Source organism: Anabrus simplex, chromosome 3 (assembly GCF_040414725.1).
Source record: "Anabrus simplex isolate iqAnaSimp1 chromosome 3, ASM4041472v1, whole genome shotgun sequence".
NCBI classification, from domain to species: Eukaryota; Metazoa; Arthropoda; class Insecta; order Orthoptera; family Tettigoniidae; genus Anabrus; species Anabrus simplex.
The window spans coordinates 505,696,060-505,720,474 of record NC_090267.1 but is presented as its reverse complement, the minus strand read 5'-3'; the positions used below and the strand labels follow the sequence as shown (position 1 = coordinate 505,720,474).

The following is a 24,415-nucleotide window of genomic DNA, read 5'->3' as shown; positions in this document are numbered from 1 at the left end:
CACCATCCAAAATTGAAACCACCCCTGAACCAATAAGCCCATTGGACTACACCTCAGTACAAACTAACCTATCTCTCCAAGATAAACTCAAAAAAAAAACAAAAAAAAAAAGAAAACAATGCTGAGCAGCTCAGCACTTACTATGCTAAATGAAGAATATCCTGAAGATCAGTGTTTAAGAATCTTCACAGGCGACTCATAAATAGATGACAGAGGAGCAGGCGCTGGAGTTTTCTGCCAATTATTCTCGCAATATGCTCCAGTAGGCAGATATTGTAACAACTTTGATGGAGAAATAGAAACCATCTATCTTGCCTTGCCAAACCCCATTCTTCAAGAATTTATGACATTACACATCTACTAACAAAATAAAAAATTGCCGAGCTCAATACCTGCAGTCGCTTAAGTGCGGCCAGTGTCCAGTATTCGGGAGATAGTGAGTTCGAAGCCCACTGTCGGCAGCCCTGAAGATGGTTTTCCATGGTTTCCCGTTTTCACACCAGGCAAATGCTGGGGCTGTAGCCTACTTTAATTAAGGCCATGGCCACTTCCTTCCCACTCCTAGCCCCTTCCTGTCCCATCGTCGCCATAAGACTTATCTGTGTCGGTGCAACGTAAAGTAACTTGCAAAAAAAAAAATTAAAAACTTGAAAGAGAAACATCACTTTACACTGGATTCCCGCATATGTAGAAGTAGAGGGCAACGAACTGGCAGATAAACTAGCAAAAATAAAGGCACTAGTAACTTCATGAAAACCAAATCTCTGGCAGTTAACTCAATCGATAATCACAAATAAAACCCTTGTAAAATGGAAGAAAGAAACTACCCAACTTACTACAGTGAAGAAATGGAAAGAAAAAAAAAGACCTGTGGGACCAAGATAAAAGCAAACCGAGGAAAGAAGCAATGGTGATCTTCAGATTGGAAACAGGACATGACTGCTTAGCTGCACATCCAGCCAACTGAAAGGTGTACCATCTGCAAAATTACTGGATCACCCCCTGTGGGTGGGGGACGCAGATGAAGAATACACCCACGGTATCCCCTGCCTATCATAAGAGGTGACTAAAAGGGGCCACGGGCTCTCAACTTGGGAGCGTGGGTTGGTGACCACGGGGCCCTTAGCTGAGTCCTCACATTGCTTCCACTTATGCCAGGCTCCTCACTTTCATCTATCCTGTCCTACCTCCCTTGGTCAACTCTAGTTCTTTTCCGACCCCAATGGTATTAAAGCATTCGAGGCCTAGGGAGTCTCATTTTCACACCCTTCGTGGCCCTTGCCTTTCTTCGTCCATTCCTTCATTTTTTGAAGTGACAGATCCCTTCTTTTTTCTTCTTTTTCTCTCTCTGTCTACCCCCTGTGGGTGGGGGATGCAGACAAAGAATACACCCACGGTATCCCCTGCCTGTCGTGAGAGGCGACTAAAAGGGGTGACCAAGGGACGATTGTATTAGAACCATGAAACTACTTTTGATTAGTACCATCACGCGGGGAACACCATGGGTTGCCTTTACTTGCAGGTAGTACCACTATATTAGGTACACAATAGGTTTGTGATTAGTAGCAGCAGAGAGTGGTTCACTGTGGGTTTCCAGTACCCATGATTAGTACCATTCTGAGAAACACCAAGGGTCTGGGCATTGCCTGTGATTAGTACCACTATATGAGTGACACCGTGGGTCTGCGTTGCCTGTGATTAGTACCCACTCTATGAGGAACACCACGGGAATACCGGCACCTGTGATTAGTACACCTAGGTGAGGTACACCATCGGTTTGCGTTGCCTGTGAGTGGCACCATTATGTGAGAAACACCATAGGTCTGCGTTACCTGTGCGACATACAATACTTGTGAGTAGTACCATCATGTGTGAAACACCATGTGTCTACGCTACTTTTGGTTAGTACCCCAACATGACAAATACTCTGGTTCTACTTTACTAGCGATAAGTACCATTATGAGGGGCCATCGACCTGGATTTTGGACTCCTTTAGACAACAAGCATCCTTGATTCAGGATTGTACTTTAGAAGTGGTCCGTTGGTCAGTAGTACTATTTTTATGATAGTTTCTGGGTCGAATCCACTGATTGTTTTAAATTCATATCCCTCCATTCATTCTTCATGACATTTTTAAGATGGATGATTTTGAACTTTTAATTTGTCATTTCATTTCGTACCATTAGAGGCCAATGACCTCGATGTTAGGCCCCTTTAAACAACAAGCATCATCATCATCAAATTACTGGATCAGTGAAGGACTCGAAACAGCTATTTCAGCGCACAGGACTTAACCCAAACCAACAAAAACAAGGCATTTTACCAGCCCTATACTGGACAGCCAGGAATAAGATGAAACAAGACTCTGCTCCCTAATACATCTGTACTTCATTAATGTTATTTGTATATTACTGTTGTCTTCTTCTTCTCTTCTTCCTGATATGTTTCTGCTTATGCAGGTCGTTCATTACTGTTGTCTAGAGATTTGAGTAGCAATGTGAGTAGCACCGTTACTCGCTACTGAATGCATTGCTCACCAAACATACATTGCCACGCCTAATAATGGATTGAGATTCTTGGTTTTCAAAGATAATGGATATGACCGACACATCCTCTTCCTAACAGTCTGTTTGAAAGGTATAGTTAGTTTCAGAAGTAGACACCTTGTAAAATTCCAACAGAAAGCAGTATACTATGGAAGTGAGCACCTCGCTCACCATGCAAGTAACCACAGGTTAATGGTTGTGCTTTTATGAAATTTGTAATGTTTATTTAAAAGTGTGTGAGTGTAGTGTGATAGTTCGTATGTCTGCCTATTTTTGAAGTTAATGATTGGTCTAACTGGTATATTGTTCTTATGAGTTTTGGCTGCTGCTCTGGCTGTTGGTAGTCTAGGATTCATATTGACCATCTGTGAAAGTTCTTGTTCATTTAATAAAAGAACTGAATTTTTCAAGAGGTATTTCAGAATAGATTGAAATGTTATCATTTAATTTAGATATTACAGTCAATACGGACCTTGAAATGTGAATTTAATTTCTTGTAATGCCATGGAGTAGCAGGATCATTGATGTTAGTGCCGATATTCCTTTCCACTTTTACGATCATTGTAACAATGCAAAACAACCTATCTAGCCTACATGGGTGATCTTTCTTACGCACCTGGCCACAATTGTCAGTGGCAATGTGCCTTATGTGACGACAAAATATTTCACCATGTATACGCAGATTCGTTATATGATATGCCATGTGGGTGACAAGCCCTGAGATTTCTCGTCGTTTCTCATGTGACAGCCGACATAGGAAGCGGGCTATGAGAATTCCCGCTTTTATGCGCCTCGTATTTCCTTGACCAGATTATGAGTTCCAAACAGTGTACCTGTGGAATATAAACTATCGCTGTCGCCGCATCTTTCTTTCTTTAAGCCTTCCTGTAGTAAACAAAATAATATCGGATATCTGGAGCTATTCCCTGAAGCTCCAGTGCGGAGGTCAGCGTGGTGCGGCGCATTCGGTTTCTAATGGATACCAATATTTGTGATTAGTTATGTGCTGACTGGTTGTTATAGGTACCAAATGACAGTGAATTGGATATTTCTTGTGGCTAACACTACACGGGGAGTAGTAGTAAAGAGAAATCCTTGCATACAGTAAGTACGGGAAGGCACAAACAGGGCATTCCTTCTACTCTGTGCTTAGAAAGACTATTAAATGGAACCAAAAACAGTACTGCTTTGAAAGATATCACACCGTACGGACTACTAAACAACCTTGTGAATACATGTTCCAATACTTTAAGTTACAGTAGTTTGAGCGCAGCAGTGTAATTTCTTTCCTGGAGGTGTGATCTATCCGGTCTATATTGGGTAGCACCTCCATTCGGGGCCCGTCATCGATGTGTTAAGACTCTTCCAATGAAATCTCGAGAACCATATCTGTGTTTTCGTTTTTCTTAACTTATATGTTCATATATACGTAAAATTTTCGGTCCGCGACACAAATCTCCCATTGGATTCTCTGTATGTGTTGTAGAACACTGTTGGTAAGTCACTCTTTTGCTCTAATGCTACTAGCTTGATTCATGTCATTATCCAGGTTTTTTTTCTTTTCTTTTTCCCTCCTCCAGCTTCTGCTGAGTTGGAATCTTTATGGCACCTTTCCACTTTCCTCTTTCCAACCACCATTGTTCCTCCTTATCTGTGTTCCAATCTAAGTTTCTTCCAATTATACTACTCTCCATCATTTTCAACCACCTTAGTTGGGTCTCTTTCTTGCCTTTCTTCCTTGTATCTGGATTTCCATCATCCGCTTCAGTATCCTTCCTTTTTCTATCCTCGTAACCTGTACACACCGTCAGTTTCTCTGGTACGGCTTTTCCTCACCAATTTCCTTCCTGATATCCTCATTTTTTACTGTCCTTTCTTGCCTTTCCTTTCATATTAAAAATTTAATTTCCCTGGCCTGGATCTTATTCTTCTGTCTTTTTTACAGTGTCTAGGTGTCCGCTACATATGTCAGTGTTGGGCAATAGTACATCTTATACATCAACTCTTTTACACTTTATCAGTTCTTCCTCCAAACCAGGTTTCCCATACTCTGATAGAATGAATTTCCCTTTCAGTAATTTCACTCAACATGCTGAGTTGCCTTTGTACTTCCGTCTGCTCCCCACACCACATTATCATCTGCAAACAGCATTACCTTCAGCTCCCTGCCCAATATTGGCATAAATATGTCTTATGTCCGGGGGTCATCTGAAATTAGCAACTGTTGATGGATGGCCATGACCGAGAGACATACTTAACGTCATTTGATTTTCACAAAAGGAAAAGTGGTTTCTTTTTCTCCTTTGTCTCCTTCACAATGTTGTCCATAATCATTATGAATAACAGTGGTGACATAACCGTTCCTTGTTGTAGTCCAGTTTCATTCCAAAACCATTCTGTCCTCCTCACATGTGTCTGGACACTGCTGCAACATTTTTTGTACATTGCTTACACATATTCTATAATTTGTTTTCCAAATCCTTTCCATTGCATTACTCTCCATACATTTGCTCTGAGGACACTATCGTAAGCCTTGTCCAAATCAAAGAATGTCTTCACCATATCTCTTTCATATTCCCAATATTTTTACATTAATTGCCTTCTTGAACATGTCTCATTCCACTTCCTCATTCTCCACTTCAGCTCTGGGTAAGTCTTATTTTATTTATTTATTTGCTTGCTTGCTTGCTTGCTTGCTTGTTGTATGATATAAACAAAAGAATGCGAGATAAATATATCTTAATATTTACAAATTTGAATCTTATTCCTGCCACATGGTGCCCCTGTACAGGTACTTTTTTGTTGTTATTATTGTTAACAAACACATCGCAATTGGTAAATATCCTGGTGGCAATGGTCACTTACAGTAGTATGATAATAAGGTAAAGTTAAAACATAATTACCCAACAACAGCAACAACAACAACAACAAAAGTACAACAAGCAATCCATGGAAAGAAAATATTACAAGAAATATTACTAGTTTAACATTCCAAATACAGCATAATCATATACAAATTCACACACAACTGAAATACTTCCAGTGCTTAACCCTACGGTTTACAATACTATAGGGTGAGCTTACTACTAGCTTAACATTACAAGTGATAATAAAGTTAAAAACACGGGCAATTATCCAGCAACAACAACAACAACAACAACGTGAGTACAATAAGCAGTTCCCTGTAAAGAGAATACTATAAGAAATACTACTAGTTTAACATTCCAAATCAAGCAGAAAATCACAAATTCAGTGCCCGTAATTTACAACTTTTACTTTTCACTTTACACTAGCACTAGCGATCTTCTTAAATGACTTCATACCAGAAGGGAATCTGTCAAAGACTGCTGCAGGTAATTAATTCCAATCCTTTATGATCCTATTTATGAAGGAAAACTTTCCCACATCCATATGCTGGCTTGTGCCCCTAATTTTATGCTTGTGATCATTTCTCGATTTCTGGACTCGATTTTCCAGTACTGAACTGATCATCTGCATTTCACTTTCTTCTGTATCTCTCCTGGCAAAATAGAATACAGCATGCAACATCATTCAAACTCTAATGGCTCTTTGCAGAGCCCCATGACAACAAAGCTTGCACATAGATTAAAAATTTGTCAACTAAACATCGAAGACATTAGTCAGTCAGAATTTGTTTCAATTTATATCTTTTATTCCTTATTGCTATAGTCTCCTCTCTTATTTCTTTCGTTTTCATTATTTTTCCTACTTTCATTTTTGTCACCACTCCTCTATGCTCTCCATCAAAGGCTACTTTTGGCAACACTGTTACGTCTAACAACTGGCTGTGATTTGTTTTTTTCCATCAAGTAGCAATGAATTACTCTCTTTGTTCTACCATTTCCCCAGCCATATCTATAATCTTTGTACTATTCTCTTTTCTGAACCATATATTGTCCATACTTAAGCCATTTCTCGCACAAAAATCCACCGGTTTCTCTCCCTCTTTGTTCCTTTTTCCATATCCACAAGGGCCGATTACTTCTTCCATTCTTTTTCTGTCGGATCCGACTATCTCATTGAAGTTTCCCACGACAGTCCCTTCTGCATCCTTTATTTCTTTCTTCGGTGTCTCCAGGAATTTGTCCACATCATCTTCTCTGCATCCAGTCTGGGATGCATACTCCTGGATGAAATCCTTTACTGTGTTCTCCTCCCTTAACTGTGCCTTTATTCTAACACTTGCGTAGACCTTCTTATGACTGAGCAGACTGGTCGCGCATTTTAACGCAGGGTCTGCATTTGGGAGATGCACGAGTTTGGATCTCACCGTCCGCTGTCCGGAGAATGGTTTTCTGTGATTTCCCATTTTCACTTCTTGACGACTGCTGTTCAGCCCAAAGGCCTGCAGATTACGAAGTGTTGTGTCGTCAGCACAACAAATCCTCTTGGCCATTATTCTTGGCTTTTTAGACCAGGACCGCTATCTCACCGTCAGATAGCACCTCAGTTGTAATCACATAGACTGAGTGGATCTGGAACGAGTCCTCAGATCCAGGTAAAAATCCCTAACCTGTCCGGTAATCAAACTCGGGGCCTCCAGGTGAGAGGCAGGCACGCTACCCTTACACCACCAGGTCAGCTTTGCTTCTTCAAAGGTCATAGAGATTTGGCTTGCTTCCTTGCATCCTCTGCTCATTTGGGTGATAGAAAAGCAAGCTTTTTGAACTTTGCATCTCTTGGAAATGAAGATACCTCACCTTTCCACTGAGTTCACAGTTGTCAAATACTGCTTCTTACACTGTTGTGACAGGGGCTGATGATGTTTAACGTACGTGTACTTCTGCACTGACTTATTTCTTTATTTTGCTCACTTGCGGACAAGATCAATTATTTTGGAGGAAGTCGCGTTCTGCTCCGCCAACAGAACAGTGCCATTGTGATCTGTTGCGGAGTGGTGATCTCAAGCACTTCTGCCAATATTGGACACTCCTCTGTTAAATTAAGAAATCTTTGAATACAATAGTCGTTATTCAACACATCATTAAATCTGTATTTCAGAGCAGCGTTTAATGCATTAACTGTTAGTGTCCACACGACTCGTTATTTTACTAAATTCATATGGGCCCATAAGCATTCATCTTTAATTTCCAGACACTTACAGTTCCAGGTACATTTCTTTTAGAAACAATTGAATACTTTATAATGTTTGTTGTGGGTACTCAATTATATTTTGATAGTACAGTAAATAAAATTGTCTGATAAAAAAAAATATTAAATGCAAGGATGCGTTCATTCTTTTTCTGAGCATCTATACATTTTGTGTTAACGGATATTGCATGGAATATAATAATTTCGTGGGGCTATTTCTAGCCGAGTTCAGCCGTTGTAGGCAGACCCTCCGATGAGGGTGGGCGGCATCTGCCATGTGTAGGTAACTGCGTGTTATTGTGGTAGAGGATAGTGTAATGTGTGGTGTGTGAGTTGCAGGGATGTTGGGTGCTACCTCAGACTACAGCGGTAACACCAAACAAGGCACAGAGTTAAAAGGGGAAGGTAAGAGCAAACTACACAATATAAGAAATCACTACACACTCGGAACAGTAGCTGGCATTACGCGGATCTCCAACAAAACAAGTATGTAAACATCAAGAGGGCCAACTAGTGAACAACAAACCGGGAAGATGAAAAGGGCTGGGAACCTACAAAGGCATGGACATGGCTTAGTTAGCGGATTCCAAAATAAATGGCCGTGATCCTTAGATTTGAAGAATATTATTTACCACATAATTTTACAAATACATTTCACATACAATTCCGAGTTGCGAGCTATAAGTTCAGTGATGTACATAGCTTGTTTCGTAGCAGTGTAAATTCAAATCTCAAATCAACTATACATCTATTTACCATTGTAGTTGTACAATGCAATATATAGTAATGTGTAGAAGGTTATCCAAAACTTAGCGTACCTAAAGTTATACAGGACTACCAGAGGCAAACCCCAAGGGAAATAATATTAAACTACATATACATATTTTAGTGAAACAAGAAATGGGAATGCCTCGGAAACGAACAGGTAAGTCCAGCTGAAAAACTAAGGCGTCATAAGTAACTAATTTGGTGAATCTAGGCGAGCTTAGGGCAGACTCCTGTATGAAGAACAAATCGGAACATTACCGAAATTTTAGCAGGAACGGAATTCAAGAGTGCTTACCCGAGGAGAGTGCCATCCCGGAAGCCGGGGGACGTCAACCAGATAGGCTTCTGGCAGACCGATAAACAGAGACCGACAGAATTCAGGATACAGAATTAATTCGAACACTGCCTCGCTCACTATATATAGGAAATTCCGGCCTTGGAGGCAGCCAATCAGCATGCACGAGTTCCCTATCGCCACCTGGACTCACCAATCACAACCTTACTTTCGATCGCGAACTTTGACTAACATTCTAGAATACGCATGATCGCGAAAGTTGTATTTTTCCAGAATAGACAGAACACATTTTCTAGAACTCATACCAACAAAGTAACACACCTTGTACAAAGTTATGTAACTTTCTGGATCTTTCCAGGAACTATAGAACAGAATTCTACTATTTACAAATGCCTATGTTACAATATTATACAGTACAGGTTAGGTCATTAAATTATCTTATGCTCTACAAATAACAGTACAGGTTAGGTCATAATAAATAAAACATTATATAGTACTTCGCCAATAAAGTCTTCAAAAAAAAATTACATTCCACTCACGCTACATAGTTCACTTGTAACATTGGGGACAGCACAAACACCCAGCCCCCGGGCCATTGGAATTAACCAATGAAGGTTAAAATCCCCGACCCGGCCGGGAATCAAGCCCGGGACCCTCTGAACCAAAGACCAGTACGCTGACCATTCAGCCAACGAGTCGGACATTGCATGGAATGTCAATGATATAGATCAGTTTGTAAGTTATGTGCATTCATGCACGTAAGTTTGAAGTTACAGTCCAATACGTCCATACAGTTAGAAGTAATGCCATGAACAGGAAGTGGTCCTCCGGTTAACCTCCGTGTTGATCTCCAGTTTATTCACATTTGCCCACTTTTGTAGTGCATTAATCTCTTTTTGCAGTTCTATTCTCCTTCGAGCTCCAATGACCCTATCATCTTCATATATGTATACTGTCACATCTGTTACCTGTTGTATCTTCTGTGGTGATGTTAAAGAACAAAGGGCTTGATGTAGATATACTGTCTGATTAGCTACTAGTTTATAGGAAGAGGAATTCATGATCGGAATAATTTACCAAGGGAGATGATTGATACATTTTTCAACTTCTTTGATATCATTTAAGAAAAAACTAGGCAAATAAACGTTAGAGAATCTGCCACGGGGGTCGCCCTGGCCAATAGATTTTTTGTTAAATTTCTGAGAACATAAACACTTAGAAAATCGTCAAGCATCCAGTAAATAATTTATACACAACAGGAAGAAAAGTCCCGGGTTAGACCCCTGAGACACACAAGAATTAACATTAAACATTAAAAAGAGATGACTTTGCTTGAGAGTAAGTTACGCATTGTTTTGTGCAAGAAAAGTAAGAAGTGATCAGTTTTAAAAATTCACTAAAAAAATAAACTGGCTATTTGTAAAGATCATCATCATAATCTAACCTATCAAAAGCTTTAGAAAAATCCAAATGTGTAGTGTCAGCATGGCTTAACAAATGTAACTGTGTTACCAGCTCAGTTCTGATTATTGTAAACATTGATGCTTTCACAGCCTGTACTTGTAGACATGACATGGGCTTATGCCCTGTCAAGAAAACGTATCACAGAGAACTTTACTCCGCGTCTTCAGAAGAAAATATCGACTGTTCACAATGAAGACTTCTGTAATGTTAGGGGGTTTGAATTTAAGAATGCTTTACCATTGGTTGCTATAGTGGTATGCTAATTCATCACCAGATGGCTCGCTGTATGCTGGCACAGCACTAGCATTCCAAGCGGGAGCCGACGACAACATCAAGCTCGAGTAAGATATTCCTCTCACACCGTGTGTGCATGGGAAGTAACAGAGAGGTCATCAGACGAATCAGGAACGAATAGTGCAACGAAGGACACCGAGTATAGAACATTACAGAGCTATCGCTAATCATAATTTTCAGTATTTGTATTCAGTGAGTAGTCTCACTTCAAGTGATATTACAGTATGAGAGAGTGTATGTTGTTTTTTACAATTTTGTAAGACAGAATAGAGGCATTTAGTTGAAGTTGTTATATGTGAAATCTTATTAATTGATTTTTTTTTCTATATGAGCCAGTTTATTTTGTCACTAATATTGTTACAGCTGTGTATTAATGTAAATGTATATTGCATGTGATATTGTCATGTACGTTTGTGACAAATGTCAGTATGTTTTTCTTCATGATGTGTCATTATACATCTATATGATGCAATGGACTCACAAATATAATATGTTACCAAGTCATTTAATTGATTGTATAAATGAATTGAATGAGATTCCTATTAACACATTGGTGACCGGGTCCGATCGAAGGCTGCTACCCCCTGTTGACCGGATAGTTCAAACCTGCAAAAACTAATTTACACTGCTGCTTTCAAACTCATGTAATGCAAAAACTATCAAATCAAATCAAAATCTCTTTATTTGCAAATGAGGTGTCTACCTCGGTGGCAAATGGTACACTAAAATACATTATTGTCAAGCACTAAATATTAAATTAACAAGAGAAGAAAATTTTCCCTATAATACAATATTATACAATTTACGCTAACAATGTTTTCTATTAAACACACAGCTCATCCTTAATAAATTTATATTGTTTACAAAATTCTAATTATAATATCTCCTGTACTACTTACAAATATAGTCAACTGATATACAGTATGTGGAATTGCTTCAAATGATACTATAAAACTGGTATAACATTAATATTTACATTGCATTTATTTATTTACTATTTTTTTTTTTTTTTTACCCGTTCTGGATCCTAAGTAGCATAACGACCTGCTGCATCTTAACCAGAGCCCCTTTTGCCACCACTTTTCAGAGTTCCTGAAGGGCCTTCACAGCTACTGTAGCGGTCTCAGGGCCCTCGAAGTCCCCACTGTACTTCACCCCTACAGGCAGTCCCCTACTTTGGCTGTCCAAACTCCTTAGACCAGGGGATGGAATTAATTTATTCACACACATTTTTTTATTTACAATAACCTGCACCGGTCGAATGCCCTCTAACACTTCATTTATTTTCTCTGTTGCTGTTTATTCTCTTTTTGAATATCTGTACAGATTTTGGAAAAGGATCAAACACTACCCCTGGTAAACTGTTCCACTCCTTCACACCCTTCCCAATGAATGAAAATTTACCCCAATCGCTTCTGCTAAAATTCCTTCTAATTTTATATTTGTGGTCAGTCCTGCCGATATAATTATTTTCCAACTGAAGCCTCTCACGGATATCTCCCCATGCTTCTTCTCCTGTAATAGGCTCTATATAATCCTGTAAGTCTACTTTTCTCCCTTCTCTTACTTAAAGTTTCCCACCCAAGTTCCTTTAACATTTCTGATACACTACTCTTTCTCCTGAAATCCCCTGTTACAAATCTTGCTGCTTTCCTCTGCACACTATCTATTTCTTTTATTAGGTATTCTTGGTGAGGATCCCAAACACTGTTTGCATATTCCAATAATGGACGAACCATACTCAAGTAACTTTTTTCTTTTAATTCTTTGTTGCATCCTTTAAGTAGCCTCATTATGACATGTAATGATCTGTATGCTTTCCCAACAATATCATCAATATGACCCTTCCAGTGCAAATTACTTTCAAATCTCACACCTAAGTATTTGCACTTGCCATCTTTTGGGATAACTACCTCATCCAAAGTATATTCAAATTCAGTTTTAAAGCTCCTGTTTGTAAAAGTTGTAACAGTTGATTTGCCTCCATTAACCTTCATATTATTTTCTTCAACCCATTGTTGGATACTTTCAAGGTCCCTTTGTAATTCTGAACAATCCTCAACGTTGTTTATTTCTCTATAAACAATTATGTCATCTGCATACAATCTTATTTTTGATGTTATATTGTTCCCTAAATCATTTGCATATATTAAGAAAAGTAACTGACCGATTATACTACCCTGTGCAATTCCCTTACAAACTTTCTCTTCCTGCGATACATTATTTCCTACTTTGACTTTCTGAACCCTTGAATTTAGAAATGCTTTTATCCAACGTGTAACCCTTACGTCCAATCCTATTCCCTCCAATTTCTTTAATAATATTCCATGTTCCACTCTATCAAAGGCTTTGGAAAGATCTATGGCTATGCAATCTAACTGACCTCCTGAATCCAACTGATCTGATATGTCCTGCTGAAATCCTGCCTCACAAGAAAATTTCTTTCTAAATCCATACTGGCTCCTCATGAACCAATTTTTATCATCACATATCCCTCTGATGTACTTCGATATTAAACTCTCCAGAATTTTACAAACTATACTGGTCAGGCTGATTGGTCTGTAGTTCTCTGGTTTCCTTTTATCACCCTTTCCTTTATAAATTGGTATTATTATAGATTCCTTCCATTCCTTTGGTATTACACTATTATTTATGACATAGTCAAAGAGAAATTTTAAATAAGGCACTATGTACCACCCCATTGTCTTTAATACCTCCCCAGTAATTTGATCACTTCCTGCAGCTTTTCCTTGCTGAAGCAGTTGGATTTCTCTGAAAATATCTTCGTTCGTGAATGAGAAGCTTCTTGTTTCCCTCTGTCTCTCTCCCTCTCTATCTTCTGTTTCGGTTTCCAACTCTTGACAATCATCTACTGAATCTCTAAATTCCCTACTAAATAGGTTTGCTTTCTCAGTATCTATTAAATAGTGTTCACCCCCTTCTCCCACCATTGTAGGAATTTGGACTCCTTTTCCTTTTTGATTCCTGATATATGAATACAGCTTTTTCCATTTCCCTTTGTGGTCATTACCCTCTTGAAGTATGCCATTCATATAATTCTCTTTTGCTTCCTTTTTCACTCTATTCAGTTCCCTCATTAGCTGTTTTCTAGTTTCTCTACTCTCCCTACCCTCTTTGATTTTCCTGTTTACTATTCTACATTTTCTTTTTAATTTTCTTATTTCCCTTGTATAATAAACAGGGTCTGAGGTCATTTTACCCTTCTTAACAGGTACAAATCTCTTCTCTCCTTCCCAAATAATTCCTTTAAATTTAGCCCAAAGTGTATCCACGTTACTCCCTTCACTTATCCAACAACTGAATTGTGATTTAAGGTAAGTCCCAAATTCATCAACTTTAGTTTTTCTGTACAATTTCTTGTCTTGTGTAACCCTCTTATTAAGCCTTTTTGGTACGAGTCCTACATCCATTATTACAGCCTTATGGTCTCCTATTCCTTCAATTACCTCAGTTTTATCAACAATTCCCCATGGTTTAACCAAGAATACATCTAGTAAGTTATTGAGACGAGTCGGTTCTTGTACTACTTGTGTAAATCCTCCCTCCCAAATTAACTTATTTGCCAGTTTCTGTTCATGGGCTTCACTTGCAGCTCCTTTCCATTCAAATTCAGGCAAATTTAGATCTCCCCCAATTATTACCATATCATTATTATTGTTTTTATGAGTATAATCTATTATTTTTTCAAAGATTTCCATGTCTCTTTCCTCTCTTCCAGGCCTGTATGTTCCTACAATTCCCACCTCCTTCATATTATCACAAACTAATTTTATCCCTAATATTTCATCCCTTTCATCGGTAAACCATTCATGTGAACAGTAAGTTTCCTTCACCAGAATAAACACCCCCCCCACCCTTTTTATCTCCTCGGTTTCTACGATAGACTGTGTACCCTTCTGGAAATACTTCTCTATTACCCACCCCTTCTTTCAACCACGATTCCACTCCTATCACCACATCAGTCTCATAAGATTCCATCAATGTACCGAATTTTAATTGTTTATTTACTACACTTTGACAGTTGACCAAGAGCAATCTCAGACCCCCTTCCTCTCTAAAACTTGATGTTGCAATTGGGTAACTTGAAATTCCTTACTATCCTGAGTTTCTTTTTCTAGTTGACTGAGCCAGCTTGAAGTACAGCTGGGTCTTTCTACTAGTTTTCCTGGTCAGTATTATAACTCAAGGGAGTTGCCTGTTTTACAGTACATATCTTAAGATTAATAAAATCTAGAACAATATTTGCTATCTTTCGTTTACCTGAATTGTTTAGATGGAGGCCATGTTTTGTATAACAGTATCTCTCAAAACTGCTGCATTCAATAACCTGAGTATTCCGAAAATGTTTACAAATTTTAACAATATCTGTATTGACCTTGTCCACTTCAATGTTCACACACGAGTCTCTACTCAAATCATGCCTGTGGGGCACGTTCACTACAAAAACGTTAGTGTGGGTCAGCTTCCCTAGTGTATGTTTAAGTTGTGATCTTACATTCTTGGCGTCGTCGCGAGCTACGTCGTTCGTCCCACCGATGATAAGCACTGCATCGCCGCTCCCGAAGTTCCTAGTTGCTGCTTCTACGTTTTCCTATTCCACATATCGACCTCAAACTTTTAAATTACAAACTGGATTAACCTTTGATAAGCCTACTACATACTACAAGTGCTATCTATACTAGACTTGTGTGCATCTGAGTCTCTGCTGTATTCAAACACACAAGATTGTTGCCCATGATTTGACATAGAAGGACCAAAAGCACTGTCAGAATAACTCACATAATTAGAAATATCTAATTTACTGTACTGTCTCTACTGAGATCTGATAACCGTAGGTATATCTGATAACCAGTCTGCACATAATTCATCACAAATATCCATATTTGTTAGCAACTGCATGCGCCGTGCCACGTTGACAGCTGCACTCAAGCTCCAAGGAATAGCTCGACATTTCCAATATTAGTTTGTTATGAAGGTTTAAAGAAAAGAACATGATGGACTACACAATTTAAAACTTATAATTTTGCCACCAGATTGTAGCAGTGATCAAGGAAACAGGAGGTCCATAAAAACAAGAATTCTCGCAGCCCATCACGTATGGTCGGACGAGAAACTATGAGAATTCTCGGGGCCCATCACCCGCGTGTTAAATGGAAACCTTGGTAGATGTTTATATCTTGTAGATCGTGAGAGGGTTATCACTCACAATCAAAAGTATTTATAGGCATGTTATTTTTTGGGTTTATCCTGTGTGAAAGAGAACAGGCATAGTCTGAGGGTGCAAAAGAAAAAGATTGTTTCACAGTATAAACCCTGTATGTATGATTGAGTTTTAAAGGGAAGCCGTCTTGAAAATGTGTAGTCTGTTATTGAGGAGAGGTTTTTTTCTCTCCTAGAATTATGAGTAAACATGAGCTCTTTAATAGAAGTCATCAGATAGTGTTGTGATCTTATTGTTCAATTAGTTGCACACTGCTATGAGGATATGTTCAAAAATCGATTAGAATGAATTTTGCATGCATAATTTTAAATGAATTTGTTTTGGTTTCATTTCACTCATTCAGGGAAAAACCACATATCATTCTTTTGGATTTTTTAATTTTTGCAGAATCTGCTAAGGTCAGTATTCTCAATCCTTTGACACCAACAAGATAGGTAATTTTGTCATAATCATGAAGAAATAGCCAAATTTGACTTCGAGAATATTCAAAAATACAAAATTGTCCCCGGTAAGAACCAGATAAGTTGAGTTATCCTGTTAATAAAAGTGGCTCCAACCAAATAAGTAATTGTTATCTTAAGTGTAATATATTTTCTGTTGTAATTGTGGACGTGAACATTATTAATTTGTAAATCAATTATTGGCAGTGAATTTACACAACTGCCTTTGTTTAAGAGACCTATTTAATCTTACTAGCTAACATTACACAAATGTGACTTACACGCTTTGGTTTTTACTGGTCTATGTAAAAAAAATGCCTGGTCAAAATAGGACAAGTCAGTTTCATTCATGACCCAAAGCAGATACATCATTCGTTTTTTTGAATTAAACAAAATCCAATGAAAATGATTATTTAAAAAGGTGTTTCACATAACACAGAATGGTTTGACAACATTTGGTAAATCAGTGATTTTGTGTTGTTTAAAAACAAAAAAAGTGCTTCCTCTGAAAAATTTTAATATTTTGACTTATCTTGTTATTTCCTGGGATGAGAGATTTATAACTGAATCACCCGGTTTAATTATTGGAAAGGAACAGGCAAGTGTCAAATCAAGTCATCGCTTATAGATGGATCTCTCCAAGCTTATCTGGGCTAAGAATATAAATATTGTGGAAGAAATGAGATAGATGTGGGCAGAGCCTGTCTTAATGAAGATTGATTGAATCCGCATTTCTCACATCTGCTGCTTCTTCCCACACTGATTTTCCTTTGTATTTACCCTTTTCTTATTCTTTTTCATATTTGGTTTGATATAGGGAACTAACAGATGCGGGAGAGGAGGAAAGAATAGTGAGACTCGGTGTTTAGCGATTTCAAGTGAAATAGAGGATTGTCAAGGCACTTGATTTGCTCACAGCTGCTTACAGATTGAATGCCAGAAGGAAACAGTGTTTTACATGTGATGTATATTTTGCAGCAAACATTGAAAAATATACATAGATTTTAGATTACCAGTCAAGTTAGCTACTGAAATATTGTGAGTAGATTTGTCTCTAAATATACATATTGATTCTAAATATGTCTGAGGCCTTTGTATGTGACACTGTATGGTGATAACCTTCCGAAGTAACTAGTCATTTGCTTCACACTTTCAAAACGATTAATTATTGCTGAGCAGCAAGTGTGTCAAGTATGTGCAGTGTATCAACATTTGCTTTTGCTCAAAATGGAGGAATTTGTTTACAGAGAGAGACAGTCGTGTGGAAAATATATTCCCTAGACCAAACTAGACTAAAGAAAGTGTGGGAAGGTCAAGTTGAACATGATAGTGTTGTTGATGATCTCTCTCTCTCTCTCTCTCTCTCTTTTTTACATCAATGGTGTTGTGCACCATGAATTCCTACCTGAGGGTCAAACTGTGAACCGCTAGTATTATCTCAGTCTTGAGACGTTTTGAGAGAAAATGTCGAAACAGAAGAAAGGATTTATTTGTCCATTTGTGAATGTTTGACAAAAGTGAAGGCAGATGTGCTTCCCAATCCACCGTATTTATCTTACCTGGCCTCAACGACCTCAGACAGAAACCGCAGGTGGAACTAGGTACAATCCCCCTATATTGCCTCCCAGGACTGCTTCCATAAGAAGAAACAGCATTGCATCGGTTGTATTACCAGAGGAGAGCAGTACAAAGCTGTCTAGACTACTAAAGATCTATTTTTTTAACTACAACCAGAGGAGATGGATAGGGAAAGGAAAATCATCAGTGAACCAATTGGGGGGATCTCATAATGATGTATAAATTACAAAATAACAGTAAAATTAATATTGGCACATGGGCTACAAATCCAATTCTGTTTTTAAAAAATTGTGTCCTTTGTATCTCCTATTCATATTCTACAGAATCACTTGAAGATGGCAGTGTATGAAGATGAGATTGTCCTTATCCATTTATGTTTTCATGTTTCTCATTGTCACCTTCCGTATTTTCCTCTTCCTACTCTGACTTGTCATGTTTATCCTGTGTTCTTTTTAATGTTCCTGTCTTTGTATATATGACTTGCTTTGTCACTTGTTTGTTCCTTTGTATTAAGATAATTTGTATATATAGTTTCTAAAGCACATTTGAGTTTGTTTATTCTTGTATACTGTAATTTGTGCACTGTATTGTTTCTATAAATTTATGCTTGTTTCATATACTTTGTCCTTCTGATTGAAAGCTCTCTTGAGATTAATAAATAGATATATAAAAACTTAACTGTGTAGCATATACATGTATCAAAAATAGGTTTGAAGTTCCTTTCAGATTAATTGGATAACTGGGAAGTAGATATAAATTCAGAACATAGGTGTCACTTGAAAAGAAGACCAAAACCATATGGACAGGTTATGTTATAAGAATATCAATGTCCCAAAGGTTTACTTCCCAATTTCCTCAGCTTTATCATTTAGACAATATTTAGTTGTGATATAATCACAGATCTGTACTTGTCATGGATAGGATCAGTCAGATAGCACACTGTTGCTTTGAGTAAATGCTTGGAATGAGAACAACCAAACCGGCATCCCACAGGCTCTCAACTTTGGAGTGTGGGTTGGTATCCACGTGACCCTGAGTTTCCCATTTTCGCACCAGGCAAATGCTGGAGTTGTACCTTAATTAAGGCCACAGCCGCATCCTTCCCACTCCTAATCCTTTCCTATCCCATTGCCGCCACAAGACCTATTTGTGTTGGTGCAACGTAAAGCCAATGGAAAAAAATACCACCAACATCATTCTTCGAAGGATTGGACTTTTTCATTTTCCTCTCTGATTAGTGTAAATATACAATGGTAGCCCAGTTGTACTTCCTGTTAAAACAATAATCACCACTATCTAGGGGTGGGGTCCGACGGCACGTGTAAGGTTTCTCAAAATCTTGCCGACAAGATACATCTTACGAGGCTTTCGGGAAGACTAATCACACTTCTTATAAATACAGTGCGATGTCTTGGTCAATTCCTGATTATAATAATAAATAAAAGTGTGATCTGATAGAATGTGATGACTAGTGCTCGGAAGATGAGGATTTTTTCTTCTAGTGTCTGATGATGAAGCCCCAACATATGATGTTCATTTTGGACCATTGTAGGCCAGTAAATGCCGGGTTTTATTTGTCTCTATCGGCGGTTTTTGATTTATAGGTACCTTTCTTAGCCTTCTTTTAGGTCTTAACAGCTTTTTTTTTTTTTTTTTTTTTTCAACTTAACCTCCTTTTGACTACATTTGTACTGCCCATTCTCAGTTTGAATCACCATTTTTCATCCATTTTTCTGTAATAAGAGAGAAAATGAGACTAATGCTTGAAAAAGCATGAAATTATGTTGATGTGCAGAAAGTTTCTCTGTTTTGCAACGTGCTGTCTGAAACCCGACGATCCTTTACACCTAAGAACCTGGAGATGTCTATTATGACATACAGCAAAGCCAATTGAAGTAAGGTTTCCAAATTCCAATTTCTTTATGTCCTTTGCGGGTTTGCTGAATTCATTCTAGGTGGATAAAAACATTTCATTCTAAATTATGCAAGTACTTTTTTAAACAGACATGGAATTCCTTTTGTAAATTGTGTTAATCTGAAAATATAATGTCTGCAAGAAGTATTTCACTCATTTTTGCACTGTATGTTGCATGCCATCAGAATTTTGTATTTTAAAATATTATATTCTTTCATTAAATATATAATTAAAACTAAAATTATGAATGCATTTGGGTCGCATTATAATGTCCTTTTTGCCAGTTGTTAGGTCCTTTTTTGGATATCTTTAGGTCTTTTTTAGGCAATTTATAGGTCTTTTCCGAGCCCGAGTCTTGACGTTTTTCCAAGAATGAAACCTGTCATTCTGTTATTAATTGTGTTTTATTTTTCAGCTATTTTCTGATTTTTTAAATCTTGCATTAGTTTTGACAGACTCAAAAACTTCAGTTATATATTTAACCCCTTAACTGGGGAATAGTTTCATAACGTCAACCAGCCAGACAGTGTGCAACATGCACTTTTGGAATGGGTACAATAGCGTGCGACAGATGTAAATACTCGACAGAAAAATATATTTTACTTGATTTATTTAAATTATTAGTGATATAGTAGAAATTCAATAGCATTATATTATTACCATTTTTCTTGTAAACCCGTTAATATATACATATATATGGACAATGTGTTCATACAAAAGTGAATATAAAAAGTGTTCCTTTCATTATTATGACATTTTTCAAGTTTTCAGATATGCATCAATAGGTTATACATATTTTCTGGTTCATAGGTTATTCAGAAATTGTGCACAGGCAAGCATAAAGTGCCACGTCACTTTCCTCACCAGCAGGAGACAGTTTCCCGTTGCCTCTGGTTTGACAGGCACACAACACAACGTTTTCTTGAGTGATTCCTACTTCCGGTCGGCGGGTTCTCAGATATGAAGTGACGTGCGGTTAGTCGTTGAACTGGATCTTCAGAAGTTCTCCCTGGGCGTTTTTGTTTCACTGTCGAATCACAATAGTTCGTCAGTAAAAAAGAATTCAAAAATGTTTAGTGGATCACATTCCAGTACTATGTGTATACCAGCATCTCCAATGAAAGGAAATCTAGACCTAGGCTTACTTGGAATGTCAGTCCATACAGTGTCACTTTCCACCACTTCTTCTTCACTATCATGGTTTTCTGTGTCATCAGTGGACGCATCAATGTCAGTATCTTTTAATAAATGTTCCACTATTTCATCGTCACGGATATAATTCAACGTCTTTCCTAACAGTTTACCACCATACATAGACCAATGGACAATGGAGTTCACAGAACAACTGTATCATAACAACAACAACAACAACTCGCAAATTTAGTAATTTCAATGTACATATACACACATAAATTCTGTACGAAGAATTTGGCATGGACCGCACGAGGCAACACGAGACAGCTGTCGGACTGCCGCCTAGGCGCGAACTACCCGACTGGTGTGAGACCGGATGAAAAAGAATAGGACAGCAACAATCACATCTAATAGGAATGCGATTAGTTTTAAATTACGATAGTAGATGGCAGAAGTGATTAAGAATAGCCAGACACCTATAGGCAGCTAACCCAACGTAAAAACACATTTAGAATTACGAGAACACCTAAAGGCATCGAACCCAATACTCGTGCGACAGCTGTTGATGCCTTTAGGCGTCAAACCTAGTTAAGGGGTTAACTATAAGTCGAAGCTGAGAAAAGATAGCTTCCATTCTAACAAGATCCAATATGAGGCACTCGGAAGGCAAGGAATTCTAAAAGGATATTGTGCAACAGACTAATTGAAAACAGCTCAAGTCGTGCACTTCGATAGACAAATGTTCACAGCATGTTGTGTGCAGTAAGCGCAGGGGAGCAGTTAATGAGATTGTTGAGATTTTGGTTGCCGGCCTGGGAATGTTGAGCAGGAATTCCCATCCCTAGTAGATACTGTTTACTACAATTCAGTACTGTTGATTCATTGTTTTATTACTAAGAAATAAAATATTAAACTTTGTTCCACTGTTTTCCTTTCAAGTCCTGTCAGTTTTTACTGCTCTTCTTCATGTGCCGTGTCTTCCCTTGAATTTAAGCTCTAACATATGGTATTTGTTTCATCGCAGAATGTAATGAGTATATCGAACGTTTTATCCATTTTAATAACTCTCTTAATGCACATTTTCCTATTGTCTCACTGCATGTATATTATTATTAATTTCCATTCCACTGACTTTTTTCTTATGATTTAAATTTCTCGTTGCAGTTGATGGTGATGACACAGTAAGTGACTTTGTCATCCACTTCGGTGCTCCTGTGTCACCTCCACAGGCTGAAATGACCAGTAGTGATGATAATGACATCAGCGAAGAGAAAGGTCACATTACTTCATTAGATCAAGATGTGGACAGTAGATTGTTTGGTGATAAAATGAATATCTCTGAATCTTTTTCCATATCAGATCAAAAAGAAGCATCATCATTGGGATCAAATTACAAAGATTTGGATATCTCAAAGAATACTAGAGAATCTAGGGAAGCAAATATTAATGACAGTATTGGGAAACAAAGCTTTGGAGATATTCCTATCAAATCAGAAAGTAATGACAGTTATGTGAAACAAAGCGAAGGAGGGCGTATTACACCAAAAATACTTGAATCCCTTGGTATTACGTCACATGCAAACATACATGTGAAAACACGATACAAGGAATCCTGTTCTGTTAAGAAAGATGGTGAGCATGTGAAATCACCGTCCAGAGAGGCCTGTTCTGTCGGAAAAGATGATAAGCATGTGAAATCACTGCCCAGAGAGACCTTTTCCATCGGGAAAGATGATAAGCATGCGAAATCACCGTCCAGAGACCCCTGTTCTGTCGGGGAAAATGATGAGCCTGTGAAATTGGCTTCCAAAGAGACCTGTTCTGTTGGGAAAGATGATAAGCATGTGAAATCACTGTCCAGAGAGATCTTTTTTGTCGGGAAAGATGATAAGCATGTGAAATCACCATCCAGAGAGACCTGTTCTGTCAGGAAAAATGATGAACCTGTGAAATTGGCTTCCAAAGAGACATGTTCTGTCGGGAAAGATGATAAGCATGTGAAATTACTGTCCAGAGAGACCTTTTCCGTCGGGAAATATAAGCATGCGAAATCACCATCCAGAGAGACCTGTTCTGTCAGGAAAGATGATGAGACTGTGAAATTGGTTTCCAGGGAGACCTGTTCTGTCGGGAAAGATGATAAACATGTGAAATCACCATCCAGAGAAACCTGTTCTGTCAGGAAAGTTGATAAGCCTGTGAAATTGCTCTCCAAGACCTATTCTGATGATGAACCAGAAATTATAATGTTGGATTAAAACACGTGTGTTTTTGGCTTGATTAAGTTCTATCTAAGGTGTACACGTAAAGTGCATTTTTCTATTACATATAAAAAATGCTCAGAAGTGTAGTTGTTTGGTCATGGTGCATTCTGTTGGGATATGGACTGTAGGATCGTCTAGTGGGAGCTTTCAGCTATACTTTCTTCCAGGATGAGAGGTAAACACATCTATTGTACAGGGGCAAAACAAATGAATGGCAGGGTAAATAAGACAGAACCTGGTAGCATACTATTTCTAAAATTTATTAGCTAAGTCACACACACAATTGCCGAGCTTACAACTTACCCAAGTACACAGGACAAACACTTATACAGTTTGCACTCTTTCTCTCTCTCTCTCTCTCTCTCTCTCTCTCTCTCTCTTAGTTTCTCATGTTTTATCTACGACACACACACAGAGTCTTCGATCACTAACATTATGCTCACTCAGCCGCTCAGTCACACTCAGCGCTGTCACAGTCTGCAGTCTGCATAGCAGTATCGTAGCTCAGGATAGTATCCGCTGTCCACTCAGCCCGTCGAACTCCACTCACAGCACCATGTCAGCACCCAGTGTTGTCCTCCACACTGCACAGGACAGGTCACGTCCTCTTCCAGCAGCTGGTTCCAGACACTCGCACGGCGACAGACACACGGAAACAAGTCCTAGGCTCCAACGGACAGATACTTCAACAGACTGACACCTTAGCCTAGGCTGTCACTAACACACCAACTGCACTCTTCACTACCTTACTGCGTCCACACATTGGACTCACTACACCAGCTGAGCTACTCCAACTAACTCACTCCATAGGTCGTGCCTGACTTAAATACCTGGGTCCATGCCATCTCGATGCTTCCAGAAGGGAAACGCCTCCCATAGTCCTGGAGGCGAATACTCTCCGCACACCGTCCAGATACTTCCATAATGCTGGACGCCTCCAATGAGCGAGCAGGACAATGCAGATAGCAGTGGCAGGGGCGCTGACCAATCCGCAAGCAGCTCTCCTCCGCTTGGTGACGAGAGTAGGGAGAGGGCGGGCCTTCCTTGGTGTTGAGCGTGCAGTTTGACTTGGCTAGCTCGTGCTACTTCCTGTGTTGATAAACTTAACCATAATAGGTATTTTATTTGATCCTGTATTGATTTGTCTAAATCTATTAAAGAAACTATTTAAAATAGTTTGTTGGGTCCACCTTGTCAATACACTTTTAATGACTGAATATTATTTATTCTCTCATACATGTTTCAGGAACAATATGCATTCCCTTCATCAGTAAAGATTATCACTGTTTCAGACATGTTTCAGGGACATGTATGATAGAATAGATAATTTTCAATCATTAAAAGTGCATTGACAAGCTAGACC

At 38.5% G+C, this 24,415-nt stretch overlaps 1 protein-coding gene across 1 annotated transcript in view; it reads left to right on the top strand.

The window, feature by feature from the left end:
- LOC136866885 (death domain-associated protein 6) overlaps positions 1 to 23,046 on the top strand; it is a 282,179-nt gene extending 259,133 nt beyond the window's left edge. The window contains exon 9 of the mRNA XM_067143978.2: positions 21,953 to 23,046. Coding sequence (XP_067000079.1) covers positions 21,953 to 23,046 — 1,094 coding nt within the window. The remainder of the gene's footprint in view (positions 1 to 21,952) is intronic.
- Positions 23,047 to 24,415: the final 1,369 nt, after the last annotated feature.